Source organism: Sylvia atricapilla, chromosome 3 (genome assembly GCF_009819655.1).
Source record: "Sylvia atricapilla isolate bSylAtr1 chromosome 3, bSylAtr1.pri, whole genome shotgun sequence".
Taxonomy (NCBI): Eukaryota; Metazoa; Chordata; class Aves; order Passeriformes; family Sylviidae; genus Sylvia; species Sylvia atricapilla.
The window spans coordinates 105,189,185-105,213,301 of record NC_089142.1 but is presented as its reverse complement, the minus strand read 5'-3'; the positions used below and the strand labels follow the sequence as shown (position 1 = coordinate 105,213,301).

The 24,117-nt window shown below is 39.3% G+C and overlaps 1 protein-coding gene across 6 annotated transcripts in view; it reads left to right on the top strand.

The window, feature by feature from the left end:
- Nucleotides 1-24,117, top strand: part of MACROD2 (mono-ADP ribosylhydrolase 2) — an 861,715-nt gene that overhangs the window by 801,672 nt on the left and 35,926 nt on the right. For all 6 annotated transcript variants that reach the window (XM_066316515.1, XM_066316514.1, XM_066316518.1 and 3 more), the window contains exons 12-16: nt 8,873-8,938; nt 12,215-12,280; nt 21,315-21,392; nt 22,005-22,079; nt 22,574-22,663. In XM_066316515.1, the coding sequence (XP_066172612.1) occupies nt 8,873-8,938; nt 12,215-12,280; nt 21,315-21,392; nt 22,005-22,079; nt 22,574-22,663 (375 nt within the window). The remainder of the gene's footprint in view (nt 1-8,872; nt 8,939-12,214; nt 12,281-21,314; nt 21,393-22,004; nt 22,080-22,573; nt 22,664-24,117) is intronic.

The window sequence follows — 24,117 nt, the reverse complement described above, 5'->3', positions numbered from 1 at the left end:
AGAATAAACACTTGACATGCTAATGAAAGCCATCTTATACCAAACCACTGAAGTATTAATGGTGTCTGTTATTATTCTATTAGATATATTGTTCTCTGCCTCCAGACTGTTGGTAGAGAACAGTAAGTGTGAACTGCACAGCAGATTCTTATGTCAGTGGTTGTTTTCCATAGATTTTCACTGCAGAGGTATTGTCTGTGAAAATGGATAGACTAGGAAACATCCTTTACTCCCAGGTTCCCTGCAGTATTTCAGGTTTGACATGTGTAAACGTGGCCTATAATTTTCTTTTTTTTGTTCTTTTTTTTTTTTTTTTTTTCTCTCCTGCCACTTTCCTGCATCCTGGGAGACTAAAACCAGCCAGCAATAATTTTGGCTTTCCCCCAGTCAGGTGCATTCATTGATTGAGTGATTGTAAAGTGTCAGGTGAACAAAATATGTTCGGTACTAAACAAAACGTATGCATGTCTTACTTCATAAGCTTCATAACACAATCTTAAGGTGGTTTATATAGACAAAATGGCAGCACTTGTCACAACATAGCAGCCACGAGTTGGCACAAATGCCACAGTCACTTGTTCTCATCCTACTTATTCTCATCCTATCAAGCAAAGGCAAACCATTTCTACAAAAGCCTAACAAAAATTTTAAATGTTCCTTGTTTCTCTTACCTCCCTCCCTATGTTCTCCTGTATGTAGTGAACAGCACAGTGTGTGCAACAGGGAGAAGCAAAACTCTTTCCCCTTTCCTTATATCTCAAATTCCTGGGATTTCTCAGATATAAAGCAGAGCCTGCCAAAGATCTTCCCCATCCATTCCCTCCATGGCCTGTGTGAGATCAATATTGTATCAAAGATGAGTAACACATCTAGTAACAGCAACACAAATGCCTGCTTTTTCTCTTCCTCCAGCAGAAAAATAATCAATCTGTGCAGAGAAAGCCATTTCCTTGCCCTTAAGTTGTCTTACTCCAGCTTCTCTCATGAGCTGCTCCCCAGATGAATGAGCAGATTCCTCCTGATAGATTGATAGGCTGTTGGTCTCCCAGGATCACCTGTGGAAGGAGCAAGTCTTTTGGAGTTATTTGTCCTGGATGTTCTTTGTCTGCTTTCCATTCACTTGCTGGGAAAGAGAACAGGTTGATGAATAGGCCAAACCACAGAGTTCAAAATTAACACAAATCACCTTTAACAGAGTTGATTGTTGGTTCCTTTGCCTGATGGAGTCATCACAGTTTGGGCTCTTGGCTTTCAAAGGTGACATCACATGTCTGACTGTTGTGTCAGAAATCCAGGCCCACCAGCTGGCACCTGCCTGAATTGGTGGATACCCTGTCCATGAGAGATGTCAGTCTGGTGATTGAAGTACACAGCAGAAATGAGGCAAAATAAAACTGCTTCTTATCTCAACAACTCATTGGTCCAGCAGGTCATGGCCATTCAGTAGGATTCTCACCAAGATGGAGACACCCTGGCTCCTCATCCCTTCTCCCAGAAAAGGTTTTGTGAAATGGTAAAAAGTGCATAGTCTCAGGACCAGAAAATAAACTGCTGTTTATGGCTTAATCCTCTTATTGTGAGATTAGCATAAGGCTTCCCCTTCCTGCCTCTCCTTTATTGGCCATGAATTTTGCCACTGTGCTACTCACTCTCTAGCTTCATGGAGAGGGATCTAGTGTATGCACCCACCATAGTTCGTGGCACTTGGCTTGTGCTACATTCCCCCAAGGTGGGCTTAATCCTCTCTGGGACTGGTGAATGCACACAGTAGCTGCTCTGTTTTGCTATTACACAGAGATGTTCTAGTGGTCTTCTAGCACTGTACAGGCCTGATTGTCTCTCTCTTTAAGGTATGAATTAATATTATCTAGATTTGTCTTCTGATTAGTTTTAATATGTTCTGCAGTTTATAGCAAGGGGTTCTTTTATCCCTTGATAAATTGTGGCTGCATTCGTACTTTGCATCCCATGGGGTAGTCATTCTTCAGTAAAATTTCTGCTCCAATCATAATCTACTAAAAATGAACATCCAGACATATAATTATACTTCAAAAAACACAGTCATTTATTCAGCCTTAAAAGTGTTTCTTTTTACTAAGATAGCTTAGAATTGACTGTCTTCTTTTTGCCACCAAACCTAATCCTTTAATAAAATGTTAAATGAAGATAAAGTACTACAGAAGAAATTCCCTGAGAAGGATGTGTATCAAACATGTCTGTGAGACACTTCACCTTAATGCAGATGGGTTATATTTAAAAAGTGGCAATTAACCTCCATCCACTGTGGTTGATAGCTTCTCTTTTCACTTCTGTTTTGAAGTCCACCATCTGTCCTGACTGATTACAGCTTTCAGAATATTAGGTGATCACCTTGCACTTAGCCAGGGGTAAAATAGGATGTTATCTGTATTTTCAGTTGTATTTTCTCTCTGAGCAAACATTTCTTAGAAGATTCTTTTCATCGGTGAAGTGGCTTCTGCTGTTCCATTAAATTGCCGTGCAGTGGCTGTGCAGAACTCAGAAAACAGAGCTCATTTTGGCCTCCACAGGTGATGTGAATCCTGTTGTGTTGGCCATTTACCCATTTGGGTTTCTTTTAGCAACCAAATGTACGGCTGTGTAACAGCACCAGAATGACACTTGCAGTTCCTGTTTTCAATCTGAATGCTTTGGAGCAGATTGCCTTCCTTCTGAGATGAGTTAAGGCGCAAAAAACTAAGTTACTGGGGTGACTAATGCAGTGTTGTCAGGGAATTCTACCCAGTGACACACCCCGAGGCACCTGCAGGGGGCTCATCTGTCAAGGAATTCATTGCTCATTTCTGTGCATGATGTGAATAACAGTAAACCATCATGATTATTGAGGTCCAGTGCAGGAGATGGGGCTGGTCCCTTCATTCCAAAATGCTGATGCAAAGTATTCCATGGCTTTGTTTGCATTTTGTGAGGGTTTTTTTTTTATGAGTGTAGTCTTCTCTGTGGCTTCTCTGTTTCTTCAGTTGGTGAAAAATCAAAATAGGTCTCAAGTTTTGTTTTGACTGTGGCTTGGAAAAGAAGCCATGTGGCCGTTCCTTGTAGTATGTAGTTACTCAGACCTCAGACACACTGTAAAAGTATGAACAAAGACTAAATTTCTATGGTAATGATAAAATTTGTGGGTTTATTTTGCACTAACCCTCATGGAGTCATTTTGGGTTTTTTAGATAGCACTAATTGTAGGGCCAGGAGTCAGGGCTTCTTTATACTGGTGTGAACTCTGCACCAACTCACAGGAACAATTTCTGTCCCCTTTTATGCACTACAAGAACAGTGACAATACTGTGCAGCAACTGTATTGCACAGTCTGAGCCAATGGAGAGTTAGAGCCAGTGAAAAGCCAGGTGAGCACAGTGTTCCCAGCAGTGAGTTGAGATGAATCAGCATGCTCCTGTCTTCCTAGGGCTTCATTTGATGCTGTAGCAGTTGTCCTCTGGTTCTTCCCTCACCAGGGGGGTTATGATGAAACTGAGTTAGTTGGCTTCTGCCCCACAGAAGACTGAAGGAAGGGGAGCATGCTTGGTGACGACAGTGGGCTTTAGCCAAGACTCTTTATTTCTCAGGATGTTAAATACATGAAATACAATAGTTTTATTTTTAACCTCTGAGATAAGCCACTCAAGCTACAGTTTTCTCATTCTTTTTCCACACTCCTGGCCAAAATGCTGCGTGGAAATGAAACCCTGTTATTTATTGGGCTGACAGCTTCACTGGGCTGGGTGCATTCACAGTAGTGTGTTCAGGGCTGCTTCTGCAGCATGGTAAATTGTTGAAGCAGCACAGAGGGCAGAGTCTCATAACTCCATTAAACAATTACTGCAGATAACTCATTACTAACCCTTCTTAAAATTTACCCCAAAGGGGTTATATACAAGTAATGATTAAAACTGACCTAAATCATAATTTAATTAAAAGAAATTAAAATGAAAACTGAAAATGTTCAGCAACCTCAGGCCACCACATTAATGATTCACTTTAATGTGTTTATAGTTCTGCAATAATGGCCTTTGTGTGTATGTGCTTCTTGGTTTATGTCTGATATTATTTTACCACTGGAATAGTTTGGGAATGGTTGCAGGCTGTATGATCTCAAGTGCCTATATGGATGTACATGTGCTTTCTTCCCACATTTTAGGGGTTTCAGTGAAGCCAGCATATCTGCTTGTGTGCAGGATGCAGATCAAGGCCTATATGTTTCACTTTCTCATTAATTACTTTCTCTGCTATACAATAAGGACCTTTATGTCATTAGTATGATTACCATGGCAGTATTTCTGTGCCAGAAAAAAAGATAGTTCAAAACTGGCATCCCTTGTCTGACAGATCTTGGTTGTACTTGCATTTGTTATACAAGAAAGAAGCACAGATCAGACCAGTGGAGAGATGCCAAAGTCACTGGCCATGCAGAAAAGCCGAGGAAGGTGCTGGACTTCCGTGGCAGAGCCATTCAGAGATGTAACAGGATCAAACCTGGTGTCCCAGGATATGCACATGCACAAATATGGATGAAAGCCTCAGGTTCTGGCCCTTTGTCACTTTTATTTCTACCCCAGGAAGGAGGAGGAGGTTTGAAGAAACCTTATTCTGAACACTGACACCCTGTGGATGACACAAATAAAGGTTTCTCAGTAGCAAAAATAATTTTACTATTAATAATAACCTCTGTGTTAGTGAGTTGGGCTTGAGCATCCTTTCCAGATCAGGATATTCTGTGATTCCTTGTTGGAGGGTTAGAAATGGACTGCTTTATACTGGTTGTGCAGAATTTCTTCCTTTAAATAAAAAACCACGGTATCTGCAGTTCTGGGTTTTTCTGAAAAATGTCTTTTTGCACCAGTTTTTGGGGCACTGACTTCAGCCTCATCTCTAAATATGTTGCCAGCTGCTTGTGAAGAAAGGTGCTGCTGGAGAGGAGTAGGTGTGTGAGCAGACCTAGCACTTCTCTGCTCTGAAATGGGAAAAGCCAAGAGGCCAGCAGGCTATTAATATTTTTGACTTGCCATGTTTGTCACAAGAACAGTGGAAGATGTAAGAAGCCACATGTTTCTTGCAGAGAAAATGTGAAGGATACTAAAACGTGCTCCAAAGGTTTGTTCCCTGACCTTCCATCAGGGTTTTGTCCCAGACCTCTTCTGATGGCTGGCTTATTATTTATCATGTTATTTATCATATTATCTGCTTCATTTGGGGGCTGCCACTGCAGCTGGCAGCTCACTGTACATGCTAAATGCCTCTCCATAAGAGAAAGTGGGCGGCCACTCCTGGAGAATCCTCTTTTCTGATGGAGTTAGAAGTGCCACTTATTCTGCCAGCTTGCTGAGCATGCTGATTGATCCATGTTTAGCCTCTTTTCTACCAAATATATCATTTGGGGAAGGGCAATGGATTTTCTTGATGACCTCAAAGAAAATGCCAAGGGGAGACAGCAAGAAGCTATGAGGCAGTAGTCAACTGGGCAAGAGAAGGCAGGATATATGGACAGAGGAAGGTATTTTAGTGTCTGATGTGCTTATTTTGTTTGTACAGTGCTACTGTGATCCTCAGACTTCTGGTTTTTTAGAACTGACTGTCATGCCAGGGGGAAAGGAACAGATGTTCCCATTTGTCTTGTGATGTGGCTCAAAATCATTTACATTTTCTGGCCTAAAATGACACGACATGTCATTTGCCACTTTTTGTATCTTCTTTGGCGTGAGTGACAGATTGCTGTTCAATTACCATTGTAATAGAAAAGTGAGGATTGTGAGGACAGATTTCACCTAAAGGAAATGCAATCATTGATTGCTGCAGTAGTGGGACGAGAAGGATGGCAGATACTGTAGAAGCCATCCAGTGGAAAAGACATTTTTATTATAAATAATGTCATGGGGAAGACTCAAGGAAAATGTACAGGCTGTGGCTTTTCTGCCTGGAGGAATGGAGAGCCAGGGGTGAATAAAAATATGGTGGAAAAATTGTCTCACTGCTCTTGTAAAATATATTTCCAGCCCTTTGCCTTGAGGATGTGCTCATTAAAGCCTTTCTATTTGCTCTGCACCCAGTTCCTGTGGGGAGCAATAACTGCAAAAAGACTTCATCAGTCAAAAACACTCAGAGACTCATTAGAAGGGTTTTTTTTTTAAAAAAAAGTGGAAAAACCTGTTTGTCAAAGATTTTGGGATTAGTCACTTCTCCACTCCATAGTTTGCTTTCTTGTCAGCGTATTCATGCTCTGCTTCCTCCCTTTCTCACAAGATAAATAGATATTCCAGGCCAAGCAGTGCTTAACCATTTCTTTTGCAAGTCATTTACTTGATCATCACTTGTCCAGTCTTAATTTTTAGCATTTCCTTTTCTGTATTTCTGCCAAAGTCACTTGCCAGGCACAACACTTACTGTCAATACACTGATCAAGATGAATTTTCATGTCGTGATCCAGTCACTCTATTGGATTGGGTCAGAGTGCTAGAGGTGAAGTTTCTGCTTAAAGTCTTTTAGATTTTTCTTTCTAAAGGAACAAAATGAAGTGAAAGCATGTTGAGAATCCTGTAATTTATGTTCTATGAGACCAGTTCTAAACAGGGAATGTCCAGTGAAATAATACATTTAGGATTGAGAAAATGGGGTTTATCTGATAATCTGCTGAACCAGATGTTCATTTAAACTTTCTCTTGTAGCTTAAGTTTTCTCTGAGTGACTTAAACAAGAGATATGGTTCCTTGGCAATAAATATGAATAAACCTTTGAAATACCTGGGTTTAGTCAAATAAGTTGTGGTTATAGTCATAAAAATGGATGTAGAAACAAGTATCATGCGGAAATGGAGTTTTAAATTTTGAATGCAGTAAGGTAATGGCTGGAATTCATTTCAGTGGTATATCAGTCATTACATTTGTGCCTGACCTGCTTTTTCTGGTTGTAAAGTTCTTTCTGCATAGAATGAAACATGTTACACTTGTCCATGACTGAATCCTTGAAGCTTTGGCACTGCTCATTTTACGGTGATAGAAAAATCTCTTTCGGTCTGACCTATTGGTAAAGATTTTTCCAGTGCCACTGCACTGCTGTGTTACAGGATTGTCTTTATTTATGAATTACTTGCTGCATAGCTTGATGGCACCAAGCCTGTGTTTGAAGAGAAAAGGGGTGGGGGAGAGAAATGCTTAGCTAACTTTCTATTTTGCATGTGGTCCTGTTATTGTGTGTGGACAGGCAGAACAGTGACTTTGAAAACAATGCCTTTTGATTTTAAGTCAGGGAAAGAAAAACCCCACAGGTTTTATCACTCCGTTTTGGTCATCCACATAACACAATTTTTTACAGGTTAGAGCTTACTAATGTGCTGAGAAATCCCTAAGGCAAGCTGTCCATTAAGGTTAGGATTCATGCAAAGAGTTACCAGGAGAGCAGCAAGCCCAGGTCCCCTCTGATGGCCATCAGCCATACCCTGCCCACCTCTCTTCTCTCAGGGGAGCGGTGTCAAGTTCCTGCTCCTTCTCCTCTCCTCCTGAGAGCAGCTCTGTGCAGGGCCAGCCTTGGAAATAATTCTCCACTAGTCCCATCTGCTGGATGCCAGGCAGAATTGCCTGCTGGAAAGAAGGAAAGCATCGTACCTCAGCTTTTAAATATCAGCTGGGTGCAGTGTGCCACCAGATCTGCCTGTGGAAAATAGGTGCTCTCTCTGTTTTCCTTCCATCCTCCTAATCACATTTGGACCACTGCTATTCCCATCTCCAGGTTCCATGTGTTAAGGAAAAGCAAGGTGGCCAGCACAGGGAACTTTAGCTGCATTGCTTTAGAGAAGCTGTAATCAGGAAACCCAGCAGCCAGCAAAGATCACAGGAAAAAAAAAAAAAAAGAAAAAAGAAAAAAAAGTTGTATCATTATCCAGACATCTCCAGGCCTGGGAATGTATTTCCCTTCTTGCAATGTATATGCTCAGCAATCAACTTTTCAAATACCTCATTAAGGCTGGTGCTCAACTGTTCTTGTGGTGCTGCAGAGAAGGGAGCACAGCCATGGCATCCAATCCCTCATGCAGCTCTGCAGCCTCTCACATTATTATGGAGCTAAAAGAGCCTTTTCCATCCCTGGAAATATAGAATTCCTGATATATTTCTAGTCAGGGCAAGTAAAGTTTAAGAGACCCATAGATATTTTTCAGGTATTACCCATTCTCAGTGGTTATTTGCTGTTTGGTCCCTGCCTTCCAAAAGGGAGCTGCAGGGTAGAAAATGGGTAATGAATGTGAAGTAGTGGAGAAAATTGGGAATGAACGTGAATGTAAAAAGGGGAAAAATTCATTCAATCCTAGCAATCTTACTTTGATGTGCTCTCTTCAGTACAGCCATTTGTGATATGTTTTTATACTTTACATTAAGTGGCATTGTGGCTTTTGCTTTAAAATGCAATTCAGTTGATTCTTACCTTCCATAGGCATTAAAGTTCTGCAGGTCAGAAACACAGCCACTTCAAGGATCCTGTTGAAATGTTACAGGAGGAAAATAATCCTAGGGAAAAAATCTCTTTATAAAATACATAGAAGTTCAGTCAACAATTTCATTTATTGCAGACTGTGTTCAGGGAAACATCCCTTTATTTGCTATTGTTATTTCCAGTGGGCCTATTGAGAGAAAATCTATAATCCTCATCTTGAGATAGTAAAACATGACTGGTTTAAATGGAACTGGTCCCGTTGGCACTTTTTTTCAGCTTACCTTTACATCTCTCCTTTTTTATCACAGCTCTCTGCTGTAAATTAGCAGTTTGTGCTAAATTGGTTACAATTAATACTGCACCACTCCAGTTACCAATAAAAAGATGTATCATCAATAATTTTATGTGTTTTTCTCAATAGGTGGTGATGGCGCTGCGGATAAGCGAAACACTGATGATGAAAGTAAGACCCAGAGCCAAGAAGCAGGTTGGTGCCCAGCTCCTTAAGGGCCTGTCTTAGGTTTTATCCACTCTGGGGAACAATAACTTTAGTCAGTGCTTTTGAAGGGGAATGTTGGTACATTTTCACCAGATTAGCTCAGGTTTTGAGCAATTCTCCCATTACAGACTGAATCTTCGTTCATTAAGAATGAATGTGTTGCAGTGCAGGAATGCAGACCCCTCTCCAGCTGACCAGTTCTCCGTTTAAGGTGCCTAATCTAGCTAATCCTCTCACTAGGAATGAAATTTTTTTCCCCTTTGCATAGAATAGGAATGAGGGAAAGAAATTTGGGGAAGGAGGAAGCAAGCAGCAGGCTCCTTCTGATGAAAACTCAACTCCTGAATATTTTAAAAGGCTATTTTCAAGTTCTAAAAAATTGTCTGCCTAAGTCACTATGGTTATGAAGATTTAAATCCATAGAGGAAAATATTGCATGTGCTGTGAGTGAGTGTCAGAGTTACAAGTGGTGGATTTTGCAGGTGACATGCTTATAAATTATTGCGAGTTCAATATGTTGGAAAACAGTGTCATTCTATGCTCACAGGAGATTTTTTTTTCTGTTTATGGCTGTATTTTTCATGCTGCACAACTCTATTCCTTGCAAGACATGGCTATGAATTGACAGAATGAATTAGCTGCCAAAAGACCTGAAGTGGCAATCAAAATGTCTATTATTCCCTTATTTCTTAAGTATTTCTTTAACTGGAGTATTACATGTAGCACACTGCTTTTCTCATTTGGTTAGGATTTTTTTTTTCCCATTGTTATGCAGAATATTCCCTAAACATATTTAAACCAGAGAGAGTAAAAGGGTTTTCCTTGGAATTTCTTGAGCTGAAGGTGGCCAGTCAGCAAACACAGCAGATAAATTTAGAACTCCTGGATTCCTGACTTACCTGGTTTTCTTCCTGTACTGTGGTAATGAGAAGTCCATTGGGTGAGGGTCTTCCTTTTGTCCTGTGCGTTGTTCTGTGCATTCTGTGTTTCATGTCCTTTTTGTAGGAAGGAAACACAGAAGGTTTTGTGTCCTTTTCTCTATCTCCTAATGTGGGGCAAGCCAGAAGCAAACTATTACAGAATAAAATAGATACCCATGAACCTCAGCAAACTTTATCCTCCCCAAGTTAAGTGCATGGTGGTGTTTTGTAAGTGTGGGAGGGCAACCACATATCCTTCCCTGTTTTTTTCACTTCCATGCTAGTTGTATTTTAAACAGGCTTAGGGGACCAGGGAGAAGAAGGAGTTACTCCATGTGAATTGAGATTCTGTTTTGAATCTCTGACTAGACTGGGGCATATCTTTTTCCAAGCAATTCTGAGCTTTTAACTTGACCAAGTACTGCCTGCTGCTAGCTCACCTAAGAGCTAATACTGCCTGGAGCTCCTGGCTCCAGTTGCAGAGGTTCCTGTTAAACCTGGTTATAGCATCTGCAGCTGCCCAATGCAGCCCACTGTGCTTGTCAGTGGTAGTCACTCTGATGGGAGTGAGTATTTCAGTTTGATTGGATAAAATACTCTTTTTTTTTCCCCAAGAGAATTAAGAAATGTTTACCTCTTGAAACCACTTCTTTGCTACTGTAGGTGTTTTAAATGCACTGTGCTTTTCCAAAGACTCCTTGTTATGACTTGTTGCAGTGTGAGCTGTCAGAGCTGGTTTATCAGAGCCCTGATATACATTCTTTTGCTATCTTGTTTTGGTACTCATGTTTCATTATTCTCATGAAGAGTGTCAAAGAAAAGATCCAGACATTTGAGGTCCCAGATCCAGAAAATGCCATGCTTTAGGAAGGTGGTTTAGGTAGATGCCTAAACATCATGTCATTCCTACTCATAGCCCAGTAGTCACTTCCTTGGCCATGGGCAGATGGTGTTGCAGAAAAAAAAAGATGTGGCTTAGCAACTTTCCCTCCTGGTTTACGTAGTGACAGGAACAAAGAGGGACACAATTATCTCAAATTAATCAAATCCACTTAATGAGTTTCTGCTGCTTTCTGCTCTATGCATTGTGGAGACAAAGCATCACCAGGAACTTTGAGGTTGCTGCTTTTGCACCCTTTCTTGGCAGTAGAAAATGACCTGATTTTCCAAGGTACACAGCTGTATGCCTAGAAGATTTCTAAATACTACAAGTGACCCCTGTTAGGAGCAACCCCATCAAATGTGGAAATTATTTGTATTATCTCAAACAAAAGGCATCAACTTCCTCTAAGTGTGACAAGTCATTTACTTCAAGACTGTGAAAGAAAATGTAGGACAAAAACTTGATGCTCTATTCTTATCTGATCCATTACATGAAGACATGTATATCCTCATTATAATGGAAAATATCATGATATTATAGAGAAAAGTATGTATTATAAAGTATAGTAGTGGATAAAACAGTAATAGTCTGAAAAGACTGAAAATTTTCAATTGTGTGGGCTTTTTTTTAGAGTCTGGCCTCCATCAATGAGCTCCACAGTTCACACATGGAAAAACAACATGGCAGGTGGTTCTGAGCTCTTGTTTCAATCTAGTTAAAAGTACTAGATGGCTGTATAAGGAAAAAAAAATGTCAGAATCATCAATGACAAGTCTTCTGAGAGAAATGAAAGTCTAGAAATTAAAATGAAAGCTTATAAAGATTTTAGAGCTATAAAAATTAGCAAGAAAAATCAACAGTGAAAACAGTGAAAACATTTTATTAAGTTCAGGTACCAGTTGTATCTATTAGCTACAATAGTTTAACCTGTGTGCTTTAATAGTTTAACTATTAAAGAAACTCCACACTGCAGATTTTTAGGGACTTTTTAATTTCAGGCCTGATTCATGAATGCTCCTATTTTCAGGAAAGCATTTGCATCTAGTCCTTTGGATTCCAGTGGGATTCATGGACATGATTCAAGTTAAGAATGACTTAATTGTTTTTCTCAAAATATATGGATCAAATTAAAAAAAGAAATCTCAGAGCAAATAGAACACCAGCCTACCCATTAAACCAAGAGCTGTTCCTCTCTTCATATTATGAGAAATGGGAATACAGATTTGATCTGGCTGTATTGGAATGTTAGTTTACATCTTGCGTAAGGAAGACAATCAGACCAGTAATTGCCAGGGAATGGATGGAATACACAGATTTAAATGTAAATGAAATTCAGGTCCAATATCTTGTCTCAATAAGGCATAACACCTTTTTTTTTTTTTTTTTTTTTTTTTAAGTAAAGTGGTTCCTGAGTTTTCTGTTTAATGAATAACTTCTCTTTCATTTCCTTTGCTCTTATAGGTGAAACAAAACCTTCAGCTGTAGCAAGCCTATCATCAGAAGACCTTGAGCTGAGTGAGAATAAAGGTAGAGATTGGATATTTGTGTTTTGAAATATCCCATCCCAAGAGGACATTTCATTAAACTGTTTTTTCCTTTGTCTGGACATAGCCAAAAATCACAGTTAAACAATACAGAAATAGGTGAATGCTTTATTTTCATTTACAAACTCTTGGTAATGTAGTTAAACATGCACATCTCTCTCAGCAATATCAGCTCCCTGTTCAGTGCTCTCCTAATGCAGGAAAAGAAAAACACAATAGCTATAAACACATCAGGAGGAGATGAAGTCATAATAGAGAGGCACATAGTAATGTTTATCTTGGGCAGACTGTGCTGGGCACTCAGATCATTTAGTTTGTAATAAATATTTTAAAGTGTCACAGGGCCAAATGACAGGGAGTTTAGGAAACAAGAGAGATTATCTAATTTAAATGTTTCAAGCTGAGATTTTTCCTGTGGAGTTGTTGGTTTTCCAATGGATAGGAACCAGTGCACAGCTGTATTGTTTTTGATATTCCTGTAAAATCAGGCTATTAGTTGCTTGTGCTGGTTTACATTTTTTTAGCATTTTTGTGGGGGTACATCAGGAAAAAGTTGGGGTGATAGACAGAATGTTTGCTGCTGGTAATCCAAAACAGGAGTTATGCTATCTATAAGAAATGCAATCCATCAGTATGGCCTTCAAGAAATGCTAACAGAAACTTTTCAATGCATTTTACTGAGATAACATAATTATTAACATCCATTAACTTCTTTATTTTAAAGGATTTAATGTTTAATTCAGCATCGCTACTTGACTCTCTTGTCATTTTTCTAGATAAGTGTGACAGGGTGTGAGATCCTGCCCTTTTGTTCCCAAGCCACATGCTGGACAGCCCACATACTTACCTGATTATGAGTTCAAAGCCTTGTGCAGGTTGATTTAAGTGCTCTTTTAACAGATTGATTGATCCTGCAAAGGAAGAAAAGAACCACAAATCTTTGCTGGAGCACTGGCTGTTGCTGTTGATACATCAGAAATTGAAGTCGTGGCCAGGGTAGTGGAAGGCAGAAATAGTGATGGATTCAATCCCAGCGTGGTCAGTGATTGCCTGTCATTAATTTCTCTTGTTTTGATGACATTTGGCATGTTTATCTATTCTGTGTCTCAAAGACTCCCCATTTTGTGTGTTTCACAATGTGAGGGTCACAGTGAGGCTTTGGGTTTGGATTTTCCTTTTCTGTCTGCAGTCAGCTGACAGTTCCAACAAATTGGCATTGCTCTGGGTGCTTGTTCCTAACTGAGAAGATGGCTGTCTTCTGATCTGCTTCCCAATGTGTAAGCCCCTCCTGGGTTTTACACTGTTGCATTAGAAGTCTCTTCTTAGGAAAGAAATCATCTTTGTGTGATAAGTCTCACTTTTCATATAATATATTGAGAGTATATGTAGTGTTTTCACCTCTTCTCATTAGAGGCTGACAGAAGAGATAGTGCCCTGAGAGATCCAAAGTGCATCATCTCTTTGATGTCCTCCCTCATAAGGAAGATGGGAAGCATCTGGTAGGGAAAAAGGAGTGAGACAAACTCTCCTCCCATAGAGTTTGTTAAACTGAACAAGTTTATTAAAAAAAAAAAAAAAAAGCTAAGACCATATTTTCATATTTGCTTGCTAGGTTTTTTTAATGGAAACAAGAATGTTGAACAGCAAAGCCACCATGGACCAGGCCATGGGTTTAATCCTTATTTCCATTGGTAGACTTTCAGCTTTGCAGATTTTTACTGTGAGTGCTGAGACATTGGCAGAGTTTGTGCAGAGAAGCTGTGGATGCCCCTTCCCTGGAAGTGATCAAGGAAAGGATTCTTTAAAATAGATACTACTGTTATGAAAAAGTGGTACTTTTTTTTTTTTTCTTTTTTTTTTTTTTTGGAGAAATGTCACTTTTACAAAATTGTGACATTTCTGAAAACACCTGATGGTCCCAAAATAAATTCCAGCTTTCAAATTGTTTGCCCACTGAGTTGATATGGCTAAAACCTCCAGGTTCTGGAACATACTCATTTCTCTAGTTTATCTTCAACTAAATGAACAGAACATAAAGCATTTAGAGAAATTATGTACTCCCAGTTCTTCCACCTATAATTACTGCAAAATATTTATGGCAAATAAGTCTAGCTGCACATTCCCAAAATGCATAGTTCAAATCACTCAGAATGGGAGGTGTCCTGCTATGAAGGTTTAGATCTTTCAAATGTCAGCTCACCTCTGAGTGCACCAAAACAGGTATTTTGAGTCCATTTAGAGTTGACTAGAAGTTTTTTTGTTTGCTTTTTGGGTTTTTTTTTTTGTTTGTTTGTTTGTTTGTTTTATCTTTCCTCCTCATATTTCTGGGATGAAAATTGGCATAGTTATTTATTGCTCTAAAATGTGCTGATATTCAAAACAGAGAACATCCATCTCAGCTACTATGAAGATCTAGTATTTTTCCTGCAAGTGAGTCGTCTTAATAATTTTTTTAAAGGAAAAGGGGGAGGATGGGAACATGAAAGGGATTATCATGATAAGAGTGGGGGACAGTACAGGAATTACCTTTTGAGAGGCTTCTATTAAAATGAAAACCTCCTTGTGAGACCACATATCTCACATTAATTTAAAAGTATGTGTCTTCTTTTACCATAGGAGAGATACTGTCCAGGAAAAAAAGTCCACACAAACCCAGTTTGCTCATGGTCTTTGAGCAAACTGAATTTTTTGAGTGTTCATCTGTCTACAGAAAAAAAAAATATAGGGGAGAGAAAAACAGTCATATTTCCAGAATATCAGGATTTTCAATGCAACACTGTAGAGATGTGCTCTTACTCCAGTCTGTGCCAAGTTTCTCTTTCCACTGTCTGCAAAGAGCTGTTGCAATTTTACCCTTAAAAACTTGCATGCTTAGCTGTGATCTCCTGGGGGAGAGCTGACATCTCCAAGGCAGCACCTTTGCAAGTGCTTCATTACTGTGCATATGGAAGTAGATCCTTTATATCAAGTGAGAGCAGCTTCTTTCTATGAAGTGTAAGGGCAGAACAAAGTGATTAAAGGCATTAATGTTTATGCAGCAGACAAAGGGCGTATCAGGCAGGCTGCACTCAGTCTGGTATGTCTGTCTGCAGAAGATTGTGCTGGGGCTGCAAATGAATTTTAAATTGACCACGTATGGATTGGATTCAACCTGTGTTAATGTTTTGTTAAAAAGAGTATGTGTCCATGCCCGTGTGTGTGTCTCAGAGAGTGTTCTGCATCTTCAGCTCAGTTGCCTCTTCTACCAATTACTATTTAACCCAATTTAATGATTAGACTTTCTGGCAGGAAAATGTAAAAAGGAACTGGATTTAGTACAGGTGAAGCATAACTCTCTACTCTGCAAAGTTTCTGTGCACAATACCTTGATTGTAATTTATTAGCACTTAATAAGAACTGAATTTTCATTTGAAGGTCAACTGAATTAAATCATATACTAATTAATTTTAAAAATAAAGTAGAGATTATTAATTATTTTCAGGTGTTCACCAAAGTCTGGGGTTCTGTGGGAGTGCCATTGAAAGCAAGTCAATGTTTTTCTGCATTCTCTGAAATGGAGTCAGATTCAGTTGGCTGAAGGGTTTGTGTTTTCAGGAACAGAACTAGGGATATGACTTCACTAGGGGTTAGACCTGAAAATTCTCTTTGGGCAACCCAGAAGCCAGTAAGTATCCTGCCTGTGAGATGTAAACGTTATAAATTCCTCTTTGGCCAGCTGCAGCTCTCAGTATGGAAAAATCTGGATGTCCTAAAGACATAAATGATTGAGAAGGGATAAACTGAAAGACAGAGAATTTCCAATGCAGGGGAGCTGTGCAAATCAACATAAATTAGCCATTGGTAAGCACTTGAAAAAGATTGACTGTGAAAGGCCAATGTGTCCAGAAAGAGGTGTTTAAAGTCAGCTCTTAGGTATATATTAAGACATCTAAATGACTGACCTGATTTTGAGAAGTGCTGAGCATTCAGCAGCTACTAGTGAAATCTTTTTACTTCACCCTTGGGCTATGATTAGACCTAAAATTTCAGCCTGGAAAATTTCAATTATAGGTAAGTAAAAAAGAACCTTTTTTAATGGAAGAGTTGCAACACCCTCAGCCATACCTGTGGCTTTGCATGCCTACTCAAGTGATAACGTTTTTCTGTCCCTTGGTTAGGAGGATTCCCATGAAAGCAAACTGGCAAACACAAGCTAATTTGTGGGGTTTGGGGTTTTTAACCAGGGGTGTCAGTACCAGCATCCAACCAGGCACTTATTCTCTTAACAACTTCCACAGGGTTCACTTTGAGCTATTCCTAATGTGGGTTATTCTCTTCTTCACATTTAATCTGACCTGAGTTGTGCATCCAGATGGGCTCCAGCCCCTGAACTACTCCAGAAGTATTTCTGCTTGACCCTTCACCAGTACTGGCACCTGCAACAGTGAACACTAATCCACTTAGCTGGCTTATTTAAATCCTCCCTATTTTTGAGTATTAGCTGACCTGGAGCCATTCAGCTGCGCTCCCATCAGTCCGACATGAGATCCTGCTCTTTCATCTCCCTCCTCCAATCCTTTCCCCTGGACAAGCTCTAACCAAGGCAGTCAGGTTTTTTCTCAGCTTTTTTTATTTCCCAGAGCTGTGCGCAACAAGTCCTGCCCCTTATGTCAGGAGACGGATGCCCACAGTTTTTATACTAGCTGCGCCTGGAATTTTTCAGGTGGACAGAAGGTCAGATGCCCTTCTGTCAGCTTGAAGCTGTGGGAGAGGTATTCAGTGGATCCCACCTGCAGAGATGAACTGTTTGGTCTATTACCTGAAAACTTGATAAAATATCTCTACAAGCTGTTGCACCTAAAAAGGTCTGGTTTGCCAAGCATTTTCAACTTTGGCTCCAATAAATCTAATCTGTTATAAAGATAGATTAAAATGAAATCTTGGTGGATATTAAAATAACATTTTGAAGTCAAAGCTCAAGAATCTCTTCCTAACTTCTCATAAATCACCATTTTATAGTACTTCATTTTAACATATTTTGCTCCGTTTATGAGGCAAAAGAATACCCTAATCATGTGGCAGTCTCCGTGCACACCATTACTTGTAATTATAGTTGTCTGCTCAATTTCTTCCACTCTGCAAATATTCCAGTCATTTATCACAGTATCATGCTTAAAAAAATAAAATGTACTGAACCTGTTTCTTTCCTAATGACCAGCATTTTCCCTCTTTGATCTTCTTACAGCTTCCTAAAGCATGGTGATTTATCTGTGCTGTGTACAGGACCCAGGTATTTTGCACATTAGAAACTACTCAGTAAAAAAGCCATACAGAGAGAAACTGGGGAAGTGAATTTTAAACAATCATTAAAGCCACTTAATTCAGTTCTTACCATCTCTCCTCTTCCTTAGCTTTTGCAAAACTGTGTTTGAACAGAATTGCCTTACATAGTCAAAAGAAAAAAATGAATAGTATGGAAAAGCATGGGGATTTATGCAGGATTTAAACAAAACAGTGCCTGAACATTGGCAGGATTGATAGGATTGATAGCTAACTGCAAGCTACATGCTTTTCCTGGAGATGAATTCAACATACAGTTGATAGGAGCAGTGAATATACTTGCAGAGTATTCTGATCACTTTATTTAAAGCCTAAATCTTTTGTAAACAGGTTGTTAAAGACTGAGGCTAATTCCCAGGTGGGTTCAAGCATGCAGTCCCACGAGACACTTGTTTCAATAAAATGGAGGGTGACAGAGACAAGCACTCCTGACATGGACACTGCCCTCCAGCCAGCAAGGAGGAGTTTTGAGAGAACTAAGGGGTGCTCAGACTTCAACCATGTGCAGTAGATAAATGTGGCCTATCTTTGGCTTATTTATGCAATTAATGTCCTGTTTGGTTCATTCATGTCTGGTGTTAGGAGCTGTGTGGTATCAGAAACACAGATTTTTTTTTCATGCTGACCTGGAGGAGAGTTAACTTTTACAGTCCCAGTTTGTAATTACCCAATGTAAAGGTGCCCTGTGTGTGTATGTTATCAAAAAGTTAAGCAATACTGTGCTGTGAAAGAATATCCTGGCTTGGATTCTCTGGTGTGAATTAGCAGATAATTAACTGTGTTAGGAGAAGACTAACACTGCTTTATGCCATTTTAAAAAATCAGGTGAATAAGAGATGAACAGAGGCCTTAGGGATGGCCAGAACTCTTGTAGACCTTGGAGTCATCCAGGACTATAATACTGGGCTTAAGCACAGTTGGACAAGGCTCCAAAGGGCTAAATGAGCACAGAGGATCAGCTGAGCTGAGGAATACCACTACCCTACTGAAAAAATGCACAAAGAAAGTATTCCATCAGCAGCATTTTTATTGATCACTACCTTTGGTTTTACACTTTCACTTTGCACAGATTTGCTTCATAGATCTGGGTTTATTCCTTTGCTTTATTTTGTTCTTGTTAATCCTAAAAGTAAATCTGTCTTTGGACCTTTTGGCTTGAATATTTATTGCAATATTTGGATTTGAAAAGAAGGAATCTTTGATATGATCTTGACCTTAGGGATTTTGGAACTCAGAATCTGCATGGTAAAACCAATCAAGACAGGTTCCTTCTGCTGAAATAAAACGGGGAGACTCTTACAGCTAGGCAATAAGTTATGTCCACTGACTGTTATTTTCAGAGACACACTTTGCAAAAAACAACTTGTGAAAAAATTATCATTGTACATTGCCTGGGATAATTTGGAATTCAGTGCAGTTAAATTGCTTTCTCAAACACCGGAGCAAGAGGACAGCTGCTTGTGATAAAAATGAAAGCTTAACACAAATTTACAATGCCTTAAGAAGATGGGACAGACTGCCAGCTGTGCCAATAGGTGGGAATAGTGACGACACCCCTCCCTCTGTGATGCTGCACAACAAACAGCAGCGTGGTGGGGCACATCTGTCAGCCAACAGATTGGTTTTTGCATTAAATTGGAGTAATTCCTCATTCTAGGAAAAAAGGTGGCACCAGTGAAGTGGGATTAAGGGCACCAGTCTGGGAATATGAGGTGTTATGCAATAGGTGTGGGATAAGAGAGTTCTAAGGGAATTATGGGGCAGAGCTTCTTGCTTCTCCCCCTCCCAGTGCAGGTCATACTTTCACTTTTATCATCATTTTGGACTGCTTGAAGGGCTGTATTTGGGTCCTGGCATCACGGTACTCAAGGCAGAGGTCTTTTAATTCCAGTTTTGCCAGTACAGTTCCTTTTACAAGCATGTATTATACAGAAAAATATATTAATTTAAGGTATGGAGTTACAGGTAGTACAAATCTTGGCTCATCTGAAATCCTGAGAGCTTCATCGAAAACTTCAGCCAAGCTGGAATTTTCCCTCAACGTTTTTCAAGTTTGCTTGAAAAATTCCCTATAGAATTTTTTGCTATTCCCTTTTGTACCGAGAGATCCTGCAACTGGATTTTTGATTAAACTTGGAATTTGATAAAATTCTAATTTAGTTTTGCTCCAGTTCAGGCTGATAAGGGTAATCCTTTGAACCTCATTGTACAATATGGTATGAAAAGCTGGTGCAGTGGTCCACCTGAGAAGAGTGAGTAGAAATTTAAAATAACAGTAGGGCAAAAAACAGTGCAGCAACTATAAATTTTAGCAAATTGTACATCTATGAGTTATTCTAATTTCTAACTTGGGTTTTTTAAACTTATTGTCATGCCATGAAAGAAGTAAGAAACTGTGCAGGTAATTAAATGTTTGCCGTGGGGGATTATTTGCAGTTAATTAAAGCCACACAATTTCAGCACATACCTTTCCTACAGATTATTAAATTTGCATCAGATATTAACAACCCAGCATTCTACTTAGCCATCAGAGATTATTTTTGGACATTTTCAGGAACAGAGTTTTACAGGGGCATCCTTGGGCACATTGTAAGATTTGCTCAGCTTGTTGTAGAGAGGGGCCTTCCAGAATTTAAGCTGTAAAAACACTGTCATAACACTGTCATAATAATAATTTATTATCACATGCTGTAGATCTTTTGGTGCCATCACTTACTGTTTTTCATTGAGCAGGATTTTAGAAAGCATCTCACATGGGAACACAAAGTCTGAATATCTGTTATGATCTGGAGTGGAGTTATCCCTGTGGTTTTCACAATGTCCAGTTAGATCAGCACTGGTTTTTAACGAGGCTCAAAGAGAGCTCTTTATCCAGTGAAATCTGTGTGTGATGAGGATGAGCAAAACTAAATTGAGTGTCAGTGTTGCTGTATTAACTGAATGCAGTGGAATTATGCATTATGTATCTCCCCATCCCCATGCAAAAACTAACTGTTGTCAGAAAATGCTGTTTGACACAACAAAATAATGCCCTGTGTTTATGAAGACCCCAGATAGCACAGCAATTGGACTTCCTGCCAAAATGTAATTTAAATCTCACTGTGCCACTAGTTCCAAAGTATTGCTTTGGGCAGTTCATTTTGATAGTCTGCCCCAAAAAAGAAAAGCACTCTCAGCCACAGTAATGACCTTGGGAGTTCTGTCATCAAGTGACATGAGGCTAGGATTTGCACAGGGATTTATGGGATTTAATGTTTCTGGAAAGATTTAAAGTTTGTGGAAATCCAACCATGAAAAACTGTTATTCTAAATAAATAATAAAACACTTTATTTATCAAGTAGGTGGTTCGTGCTATTTCTCATAGATTTGTGCCGCTCCACTCATTAAGAATAAAATCCTTGGTAGTGCTGCTGATTATTCTTAGGCATCCTTCCTCGCCAGCTCCTGGTTTAAGGTTTGTACTACCAGCAAAAAACCTGCTCAGTAAGGGTAGGGATTCTGAAATCAATTTGAATAATTGAAACCTACAAATATACTTCTGTAGTTTATAACTGTAGTTAAACAGATAGAAAATCAGTCAGCGTATCAAAAAGCCAAATGTGAAGCTGGCACTGAAGACCTCCTCTGACTCCAGCAACTACTTTTCCAGCATGAAAACAGCTTCAGGATTTATTTGTTTGTTTGCTTTTTTCCTCAGATTCCCCAAAAGGCTCCAAAGGCACACAGAAGGGGGATTCAGTGCATCCAGTGTTGTGTGAACAAGATCAAGCCAAAGGTAAAGTTCTGTATCAAAATTTTTTAAGACACAGATAATGAACCAGTGTGAAACTTCAGTTCTTCCAGTGTCAGCATCCAGTGGGTTTCAGCCTGACTTCTGCCACCTTAAGGAAATGCCCTTGGCTAGGAGAGGTTGTGTCAGCCAGTTGTGGGGCAGTAATCCTTGGTGCTACTGGGAAAGACACATGTCTCTAAACAGGTTTAGCCAAACTGATCCTGGGTGCAGAGCACTCTTATCATGTCCCCCTCTGTTACTGTGGCTCTGAAAGCCCGTGGGGTGTTTCTGTTCCTTCTGCTGACCATCAAGTGCAAGTGCTTCACAACAGCTCCTGTGAGAAACAGTGTCAAGGCTGAGCTGCAAGAGAAGAAAAGCTGTAAGTGCTGCAGGGTCAGTTTTGACCAGATATTTAACTAACTTAATGCTCGGTATTGTTAAAGCACATTTTCATATATAAAAGGTGTCTTGCATTTTTCATTTAAAAGAAAACAAAGCGGTGCTTGGCTTTGAAGTGCCATGCTGTGTGTGAGGTTCATGTTCTGTTTTAATGAATGTAGCATTGCCTGCTCGCAGCATCATCCTGATACCATTTTCTGTTTGTTGTATTAACAGGACAACAGGATGTTTCTGCAAATGAGGAGATAAAAACTGGGTCAGATTCCCAAGGCTCCTGCATGGAAATAGAAGGTACTCCTCGTGTCTTGAAATCAAAAAGCAAGATGAACAAGCCAAAACATTCACATAGAACCATGGAATCATGGAATGTCTGGGATTGAAGGGACCTTAAAGATCATCTAGTTCCAAGCTCCCTGCCATAGGCAGGTACACCCTCTACTAGGCCAGATTGCTCCAAGCCACATCCAGCCTGGCCTTGAACACTCCAAAGGATGGGCACGGGCTGTGTGTGTCTCTGGGACTGCAGTGAGTCCTGGTGAAGACCCATGCTTGGAGTAGGCACATGGGATTTTGGGCTAAATCCCAGAAAGTTCAGCGTCTTCAAGGCTTTGCTCTAAACTAGGGCCCCTTGGATTTCCTTGGGCAGCTTTATTATTTGTACTCGTGGAGGAAAAGATCCTTTTCCTCTGCCAGTGTTTTTAATGGCAAGGTTTCTAGTGGGTGTTAATCCTTTTATGTCCATTCTGAAAAGCCTTACTCATTATCTTTTCATCAAATTTATTCAGATCCACTGTTGAACCAAGAAGTCACACCAGAAGCTGAGATGCCTTTGATTCATGGTGGAGAGGAAAAGGAAGAAGGAAAAGAAGAAGGAGGTGAGCCTATTATAAAACAGATGGAGACAGAGAATGCTGCAGGACTCATGTTACCCTTTTCTATTGTGAGGAATCATGGAAAAGGCACATAAAAGCACCCTTTTTTCCCCTAAGAAAAACCTTTCTTTTCTTTTTTTTTTTCTTATCTTTGAGTGTAGTTTTGATATATTTGACTTGGATTTGCATAGTGCAAAAAAGTGGATTTGCTATGTGCAAAGAGGTGCACACTCAGGTCCAAAAGTGACATTTAAATGCTCTTCTCATTTTTGGGTTTTTTTTGCATTTAAGCACGTAATGCTGATTAACCAACCAATTTATGTCCATATAAGTATCCTTTTGATCACATTTGCTAGAAGCATTCAGAGTACTTAAAATAAATGGGTATGATAGTTATTGGTGAGGTCATTGATAGAGATTTAACTTAAGAGTAACTAAAACTAGTAATTCTAATGAAGAAACCAATTATTTGGAGTGAGAATGCAGAGTCTTCTGAAGCAGTAATTTTTTAATGGGAGTAAAGTATTTAAAACCTTGGGAATGCTTTTGCAAGCAAATGTAGAAGTTTAAGTGTTGGATGCTTCTGGGAACCCTGCAGTCATCTCACCATTTGTAAAAGCACATGGTTATATATTAAAAAAAATGTAATATGTAAATAATTCTCTCATTTTAAAGTAACTGCAAGTTAATTATATGGTCATTTTTAGAGCCCAAGGACGAATTTCACAGTTCCAAATTAAAGTGCAGACATGATTTTTATTGAAAATTCAGGTCAATACTAACTATGTTGTCCTAATTATGAAGTCCTTTTCTCAGCAACATTGACACCCACTTACTTGCAAAGCTGCAGTAGCAGTATTGACAATTTTCTTCCCTGCAAAGCCAGGTTAATAGAACCTCTTTGTTCATATACAGCTAAACAGTATTTCTGTTCCTTTTTTTAAATTTTATTTTAATTGTCTGTCCGAGTTGAGATTAATCACATCTCCTTGTTATCATTTGTGTTAATGGTATTGGTTTTGTGCTGTGCTAATGATAATGATGAAAGGAGAATTGATATAATTCTTATGTTCAAATTCAGGTGAATGGTACCACACCACCTCAGTTGCCAAAACCCAGGTTATACAATACAGGCTCACTCTGATTGCAAATACCAATGTGGTCGTGTCAATCTCCTCCAAACAGAAATTATTTACTAGTTATTTTATGCATCATCACAACTAAATTGGACAAAATGTACCTTCATTATTTACACATTTTCTCCTCTTTACTACTTTCGTCTCCCCAACAGCCAGGTACTGTAATTTAGTTCTCAGAAGAGAGATTATGTTTCAACATCTGTTCTACTTACTATTAAAATATGTAATGTTAAGAAAAAGCAGGTAATGTCAGAAAAGGGTTGTTCTTGGCACCTTTCCTTTTCCAGCCCTTGTTTAAAAGTTTCAAATACTAGGTAA